General features: G+C 39.0%; 1 protein-coding gene across 1 annotated transcript; it reads right to left on the bottom strand.

The window, feature by feature from the left end:
• Nucleotides 1-550: 550 nt before the first annotated feature.
• On the bottom strand, nt 551-7,263 carry tfam (transcription factor A, mitochondrial). Its single transcript, XM_029456876.1, has 7 exons — nt 6,825-7,263; nt 5,598-5,740; nt 5,304-5,374; nt 4,954-5,103; nt 4,486-4,581; nt 2,128-2,184; nt 551-2,021 (listed from the first exon to the last, which is right to left on the bottom strand). Exons 1-7 carry the CDS (start codon nt 6,908-6,910, stop codon nt 1,806-1,808), a joined length of 819 nt encoding a protein of 272 aa, XP_029312736.1. The 5' UTR covers nt 6,911-7,263; the 3' UTR covers nt 551-1,805.
• Between the last annotated feature and the right edge of the window lie 1,770 nt (nt 7,264-9,033).

Here is a 9,033-nt window from a genome sequence, read left to right as displayed (position 1 = left end):
TTTTAAATGACAATTTTTCTGGGGGCCAACCTCCGGACACCCCGGCCATCTTTTCAACTTTGTTTCCCCATTTTAAAACGTAACCAGGCGCCCATGGTGAGGAGCATAGACCTTATTTCTATTTTCTCTCTAATTATCGCCTTTTCACCAAATAAAATTATTACAGGTTATATAAATGATGTGTGTGTTATTAAACACGTTGCATGTTTATCCGTACCGTTATGTTTAAGGCCACTTCGACATAATTCCAAAGTGTTCATCAAACCTGGATCATACACATTTAATGGGCTTTGACTGTATTGAGGCCATAACATTTTCATGGCCGCTTTTGCACTCATGATGTGTTGCTACCGTGAACACGTGCACTCACTTTGAAGCAGCAGCACGAGCACATCATGAACGGGCACTGAACTAGTTTTCATAAACATAAAGGAAGGTTGTTTTGTGACGCATAACTGAGCTGTTCATGACTGACTTGTTACGGTGAAGTCTGAACAAACTACATGATCCGTTAAGCTACCAGAACATAATCATTTGGATGAAGGCGCTGTGGGGGAAAGCTCATTTTATTATGAACCACAACAAGCTTAATTTTTTTTACAGCAGTTAATAAAAAGCATCTCATATTAAACTCAACTGGAACAATGTATAATTTGGAAAAAATAAAATGTCAGTCAATACGTATGCCATAAATGACAAATGGCAGTACTTCACAGTTTGAGGTTGTGCTACATCGACAAAAAATTCAGACAGGTTGCATTCATGGGTAACCTTCAGAGGAAGTGGTGTCTGCACATTTGCAACCAATAGCACTTCTCTAAAAGAAGAAACTTGCTTACTTATTTTGACTGAATCCCACTGCCACAAATAACCACGAGTGGGTGACATGTGAATTAATCCGCCAGTGAAAATGGTCTCCTACAAATTCACTATTTCCTCCTGTTTGCTAAAAACTAGTGACCAGCTGTGTTAGGAACTTACTGAGCCTTGTTTTTTATAATGAAACTTTATGTCTGAGGTGCTTTTAAATATGTATGCCTGAGAGACACAGATAGAGCAGGTATATAGAGACGGATTAACAAATGTTCATTTTGGACCTTTCATGGATTTGTTGGCAAATACAGAATAACACCACTTATCCTTTGCATTTAAACTCTTTATGAAATACAGAAAATAGAAAAAGTGTGGGTTTTTTAGGGGCTGCAACAGTTACCTTTATATTCCCCTGGAAGTGTATTGTGGTTACACTCAAGGCTATGAAACCCTTTACACATTGCAGACAGAAAATCATCTACCGTATCCATGCCTCCTACACTCACTTTAACGCTTTACTCACACATCTAAGCTTCTGAAATCCTTATATATTTCACCAAGTAATTCACTTTCTTAGCCTGGAACAATCACACTCATCTTTCGGGGGGATTCAACCAACCAATAAAGGCCATTGTGTGTATTTGGACAATAGCGTCATCTAAATGAAATGCAATGTAATGTTTGAGTCACATCTGCTTTCAGGGTTTATGTGTTTTGGTTGTCATTGAACACAGGTCATAGTGGGTTATTGTGAAATGATCTTGATCTGTCTGAATGCTGTAAAAGCGTTTCCCCTGTTGAACTAAGAAGCATTCATGACAACTGGGAACTTTTCAGTTAGAGTGAAAAACAATCAGAGCAGAGTCCTGGGTCTGTCTTCAGTAGTCATGAACACTCTGTTCTTCCACTCAGTAGAAAAACACATGTTATGTCTTCTTAGTAGTTCTGACAGTTTTCGCAGAGCTACTTTTTGTTGACTTCCGGGTTGTTTTTTACTTTACTGTGGGAGTGGTATTCTTCACTACTTTAGCTTTAGCCTTCTTTGTTTCTTTCTTGACCTCTGAAGTTTTAGCAGAAACTTTTTTCTTGTTAGACAGGGTCTGCTCTCGGATCAGGTCTTCTCGTCCAATCTCCATCATGTGGTCCTCCCACGACGTCATCTCATTCTTATAGCGAATTTTGTCGTCCTCTGCCAGCTGTGTATAGACCTGAGATTTGGAACAGAGGAGATCTGAATACTGTACAGCACTAAAAATTCATGGTTCACATGAATGTGTTATTAACTATAAGAATACAATGTAATGATTGACCAACCTTTTTCTGATGACTCAACCGATTCCTCCAGTCTTCCACCAGTGACTTCATCTTTGCCTGAATGAACATTGACAGACATATCAATGACTATTGTGAAAAGCACTGGAAATTCTCTTTTGCAATACAAGCACAGAATCACATGTACAGTTGTGGTCAAACGTTTACATACACTTGTAGAGAACATGCATGTCATGGCAGTCTTGAGTTTCCAATCATTTATACAACTTTTATTGTTCTGTGACTGAGTGATTGGAGAACATACTCCTTTGTCACAAAAACATTCATGTAGTTTTGTTCTTATATGAATTTATTGTGGATCTACTGAAAATGTGACCAAATCAGCTGGTTTGTGACCAAATTTGTTGGCTTTCTGACATGGACTTGTTTCTTCAGCACTGTCCACATGTTCTCGATGGGTTTAAGTTACATTACATTACATTTAGCAGACGCTCTTATCCAGAACGACTTACATTGAACTAAGTACAGGGACAGTCTCCCTGGAGCAACTCAGGGTTAAATACCTTGCTCAGGGTATGGTGTATGGGTATGGTGGCAGCCTGGTATTGAACTCCCGACCTTCTAGTGTTTTGTTTGGAAGGTGTACCACTAGACTACCACATCCCACATTAAGTCAGGACTTTGTGAAGGCCATTCTAAAACATTCATTCTAGCTTGATTTAACCTTCCTTTACCCCTTTAGATGTGTGTTTGGGGTCATTGTCCTGTTGGAACACCCAACTGCGCCCAAGACCCAACCATCTGGCTGATGATTTTAGGTTCTCCTGAAGAATTTGGAGGTAATTCTTAATTCTTCATTATTCCATTTACTTTCTGTAAAGCACCAGTTCCATTGGCAGCAAAACAGGCCCAGAGCATAATACTACCACCACCATGCTTGACGGTAGGCATGGTGTTCTTAGGGTTAAAGGCCTCACCTTCTCTCCATCAAACATATTTCTGGTCATTGTGGCCAAACGGCTACACTTGTGTTTCATCTGATCACAGAACTTTCCTCCAGAAGGCATTTTCTTCGTCCATGTGATCAGCAGCAAACTTCAGTCGAGCCTTAAGGTGCCACTTCTGGAGCAAGGCCTTCTTCTTGCACGGCAGCCTCTCAGACATGCCCGATGTAAAACAGGTTTGACTGTGGACACTCACACCTGTGTTCCAGCAGCTTCTAGTTCATAGCAGATCTGCTTTTTGTTGGTTCTAGGTTGAATCATGACCAATTTTCTCTCTGCAGCAGCTTGCGTTTTGTTCCTGATCGTGGAGGTGACACAACTGTGCCATGCACTTTATACTTACAAACAATTGTTTGCACAGTTGATCTTGGGACCTGTAGCTGCTTTGAAATGGCTCCAAGTGACTTTCCTGACTTTTTCAAGTCAATGATCCACTTTTTCAGATCCGTGCTGCGCTCCTTTGACTTTCCCATTGTAGCGTTTGTGGCTGAGTCTAATGATTGTATCAAATGAACACTATTTAAATGGGCTCACAGGCCCAACTTTCTACAATACCAAAATGAATAATTCATGTCGCTGAATGTTTATTTTTGACCCAGCAGATTTGGTCACATGTTCAGTAGATCCACAATAAATTCATAAAAGAACAAAACTACATGAATGTTTTTATGAAGAAGGAGTATGTTCTCCAATCACTCAGTCACAGAACAATAAAAGTTGTAGTAATGATTGGAAACACAAGACTGTCATGACATGCATGTTCTCTACAAGTGTATGTAAACTTTTGACCACAACTGTATCCCAGCTGAATGTTATTCCAGCCGGGGACCTTTGTTGCATGTCATACTTAAGATACACTGGTTACTTAGTCTCATTATTTTTGCAGGTCAAATTTACACACATGTTCCGCGTGATGGTTTTATGTTGCACACATCGTACAGTCACACACACACACACCATGTTGTCGGTGTGGAAGTTCTTCAGCCTGAGTGAAGAAGACATTTCTGCCAGTCAAAACAAAATAGTTGTTTTCACCACAAGATGGCACTATGACTCCTTAAATCTATATACTGTGAGAGGTAAAAGAGAGGGAATGGTTTCGTATAAGGTTAGATGCCTAAAAAGCTTGTCAGTGTGGAAGTGACCGTCACAAAGACTGATGAAAGAATATCAACACTATTATAGGTGATTTTATACTTTGAGGAGCTGCATTAGATGTAGACAGCAACCTACTTTAGGATTGTCTATATGACAAATAATCATGGCAACTCTGTAAATTGGCAGCCATGATGCACATCACATAGATACAGTGAAGAGAATATTAATTTAACATTAAGTGTTTATCTCCCAGTAGAGAAAGTTCATTTTTATATGTAGAAAGTTCACTGTTACTGACCGGTGTAGTAGTTCCTCTGGCCTCCTGAAAGTGCTCTGATACATAAATGTTGAACGGAGAACGATTACGCTTGGGCTTCCCCAGCTCTGTCAACTCCTGGAACACACACACACACACACACACACACACACACACACACACACACACACACACACACACACACACACACACACACACACACACACACACACACACACACACACACACACACACACACACACACGACAACAGTTGATGTAACAGGGTTAAGTATTCAGATTACTGACATCCTGCAATGCTCTGTCCTGGCTGACACACTGCTTGCTAGTTTGAGGGCTGGTGGGACGCAGGACAAAATACTGCCAACAAAGTCAAACTTCTAGATTGTTTGAGAATCAAGCCTAACATGCGTTTCAAAGAGCACATGAAAAAAGATCTTGAAGCTCTTGACAAAGCCACAGCCTTTCCTTGTTCTACTATCTCTCCTACCCTCTTTTTGCAGATGGCCTTCCTCTTGGCCATCCTCTGCCTCTTCTCAAGGGCTTGTTGCTGGAGCTGTGCTGGGGTCAGCAGAGCCTGGTAGCGCTGGAAGTCCACCTTAAACTGCTCCCTGGCCCGCAGAGAGGCTTCCTGAAAAGGCTACAAGGGAGCAACAAAAACTTTATTCACAACAACTGTATGACAACACAAGATAAAGTGTATGTGTTTTACACTTAGTCAGTATCAAAGAAAGGATTTACCACTACCACATCCACTGCCTTACCAATGAACAATGAACTCAAGGCACTATTAAAAACTTGAAAAAAGGCATGAGTTTATACTGGTTAACAAGTAAATACCTGTTTCTGTTCTGGACTCAACATTCTCCACTGCTGGGCGATCTTCCTGATGATATCCACCGTTTTGATTTCTGAGGGCAACAATTATATGATGATCATTAGAACTGTAGCATTTGAGTCCATTATTTACAATAGAAGAAACTCAAACTGTGCTCTAACATTACATTTTAATGTGATTTTAATAAGCTTATTTCACACTGATTATTGTACTATGAGCTGTTACTGCTATGTAAAGTTTATGAAATCAATTCCTTTAGCTTACTTCTAAAGAAGTATCAAGTGTTTCAGATTTACCTGGGATGCGTCTGTACATGGCTGGCTGCTGTTGCAAAACATATCTCAGGTATCCGTTCAGAGGTCTCTTTGGAGGCCCGCTGGCCTGAGAGGTCAGACATTTCACTGGGTTGACGTATGCAGTTGGGAGGACACTGGTACACCTACAGCATGTAAGCACGGACGCACGCGCACACAAATATGATGTAATGCAGAGAACATCCTAGCATCCATTCTTTCTAAAGGAGAGAACTTTAAACAAAACTCAATTAAAGAAAACTGGCAATTTAGTGGTACCTACTCATGAGTAACAGTACACAATAGTTTGAACATATTCAAGGCTGAAACAAAGGGAATTAATAAAATAGATGATTGGCAAAATAAATCATAAACTGTTTTGATAATCGTGTATTCATTGACCTTTGGTCAAACAAAACGACATTTAAAGACGTCTCGTTAGGCTCGGGAAGTGGTGGTGTTTTTTACACTATTTTTTGACTACACAATTAATCAATAACTCAAAGAAACTAAAATAATTTAGTTGCAGCACTAAATATCTCGTTGTTAACTAATTAATTCAGCATATATCTCACTGACCGAAGCAACACCGAGAGAGCGGTTTTATTCACATGAAGTATTCCTTACTGGACTATCTGTATATTATGGCCTCAAGTCATACTCTAAAAAAACGCCAGACAGCATTAAACTGCAAGAGGCTTAACTGCTGCACGTGTTAAAAAAAAACTATTCCTCAAGGTCTAGCCCTAACCTACGTGCGTTACTTTCAATGTAATGAATCCATTTTGAATGTGGTTTAAATAGCCGTCCTTCTTATTAACACACAAAGGCCCTATATTCCTGTAAGATAATACAACCCTAAACGTTCCTCACAACCAAAGCCCCACCACTCTAATAAATTGGAACTATTATTTAAATGAACGCATCAAAAAGTAGCTATGGCGGGTTATTCAATAACAATATTCGCTCTTACCATGTTAACTGAGGGTCATGGAGTAATGTACTCATCTTTTTATTTACCACTAACTTATCCTAAAAAGTTAATGCTAGCGTTATCCTTTCCTAACCACATCTTCCATCATAGTATATACATTTTATTTAATTGATATAAATGTTCTTACAGTTTTGAGGATTGACTAGAGAGCAAGCTAAAGCTAGCTTGCTAACATAGCTTTGCAACAACTTTAGCTAACACTAGCTAATACGGTAAAGTAACTTTAGCATAGCTACCTTGCAAGAGTGTTTGTGCAGGAGAAAACACTGAAGGACTTAGCCAACCAGCTAACACTCGATGTCATTAAACTGAACGGAGCCATCTCGGTGTTAATAAATGTTCAAGGACGTTAAGCAGAGGAATGAAAGACACACGTATTGTCACACAAAAACCAGCGTGATATTATATTCATGCATCAGTTTTTAATTGAAGCCGAGCCTCTTCCTTTCCTCCTTGTTGACATGCATGGGCTGCAAAATGCGCCTTCAGTCGCCCCCGGTGGATTGTGGGAAAAGGTCAAAGTATTTGTGCCGGGGTTCATCCCAATACTTAATTCGCCTCCTTGTTTCCTTCACTTGCGTTTCTTCATCGCGTTTTAGCTCGGGCCTCGTAAGAAGCTCGCGAAAGATGCGAGGATGATGTGAGGAAAGAGGAAACCTCAGTTATAAAACGGGATATCCTCGTTCACTCGAGCGTCACTTTTAAACGACGTCCTTTACTTATGACGTGTGCACAGCCGTGTCACCTGTCCCTGGGCTTCACTCAAAACAAATCCTTTTAGACCCTGTATAATTGAGTTTTTACATCTTTATTGAAATTATTTCATCCATCTCTTTTTATTCATGTTATCAATCTATTATTGTAGGTCTTGTATTTGTTTTCCTGCCTGAAATTTACATTTTAATAAAAAAGAGAATATATAATAATAAGAAGACGAATAAGAATAATAGAAATGCTAGGCTAAATTAAACTTTCATTATGGTTATGTTTGAAATTGTTGCTGCACTCTTGTCTTACAATTTTAATTAAATGCATACCACAGAAGAATGACAAATGTGATTAGAACGCATTTAAGGAATTGGGACATCCTTCAACATGGCGTATCTCTATCGATATTTGGGTCAAGTGATCGAGGACAGAGGACAGAGGACAGAGGAGTCGAGGAGGGAAGCCCAGTGAAGAAGATTTGTTGTGAGGAGATACAGAGCTCAGTTGTTAGGATGTAGCTACATGTAGCAGAGTATGTAACACAATGACTATCAGGCTGTGGCAATGATTTTTCAGGTAATTATTTGGGGTAGAATTACACCTGATAAACGTAAGAATAAGATTATATTGGATGGTTTTACTTGTCAGACAGTTATTGCCATATTTATATTTATGCTCATATTGTCATCTGTCAACACTGATAAAGTTTGACTGTGAACCAGAAAAATGTGTTGTGTTGCTTACAATCAGTATTTACTTCGTGTAGTATCTTCTATTCATGATTTTTCCATATCACCTGTATCACATTGTAATTACATAATGTATTTGTACATGTACATGTTATATTTATATTTAAAACTACAAGATCATTAATTCTCAATTTAAAAATGACAAACACCCTCCTTAAAAGTTACGCACCTAATTCATAGACAAGGAAATTGAAATATAAATTTGTACACATATTGAAAAAATGTAGCAAAGACATAACTTCGATATTAACTGTCCATATTATGTCCTCCATCAGAGTAAAGGGTTTCCTGTATACTGAAGTTGTGTCAACAGGTAATGGAGCTCTCAGGTCACAGAGGTCATCCTGACACTGATGCTGCTTCTCCTCTGATTGTGTGTGTGAGGAGAGTCTGGTCCAGGAACATCTCATCAAACCGGAGCTTCAGGACCGAGCAGCAGGTCCCTCAGACAAGCTGTAAAACAGCAGGTTCACTGTTAGATTATACTGTTATGTAATAAAATCAAGGTGTATAAAAATTGTAGTTTACTAAAATATTCTCTTATATATGTACTACCAACAATGTAAAACATGTTAACAAATCAGTTTTATCAAGTATGGAAGAAGAACTTGATGTCAGAACATTTGACTTTGAGTGAATCTTGTGATAAAAGCTTGTGAACACTTATTACATATTATTTAGAAAAGCATGACAAATAAACTAAAAAAGTATTCATTGTTGCAATGTTTTTTTTATCTCTTTGTGGTCGGGAAGCACAGAGAAGACATTCACAGGCTTTCTGTTAATTTCTCTGATCAACAGCTGCATCTCTCTCCCGGCTTGTCCACTCCCTCCCTACCTAATCATAATCATAAAGACAGTGCAAAAGTCTAAAGACAATATAAATTACATTATTTTAGCTTTGACTAAGTATTGACCCATTCCTAGGAACTTGCCTGGCCCTGGGAGGTCCTCCATATCTCCGTCAGACTTCCATGCTTCTGGGAAA

The sequence above is a fragment of the Cottoperca gobio genome, chromosome 19 (assembly GCF_900634415.1).
Source record: "Cottoperca gobio chromosome 19, fCotGob3.1, whole genome shotgun sequence".
NCBI lineage: Eukaryota > Metazoa > Chordata > Actinopteri > Perciformes > Bovichtidae > Cottoperca > Cottoperca gobio.
This window is presented reverse-complemented; position numbering and strand designations above follow the sequence as displayed.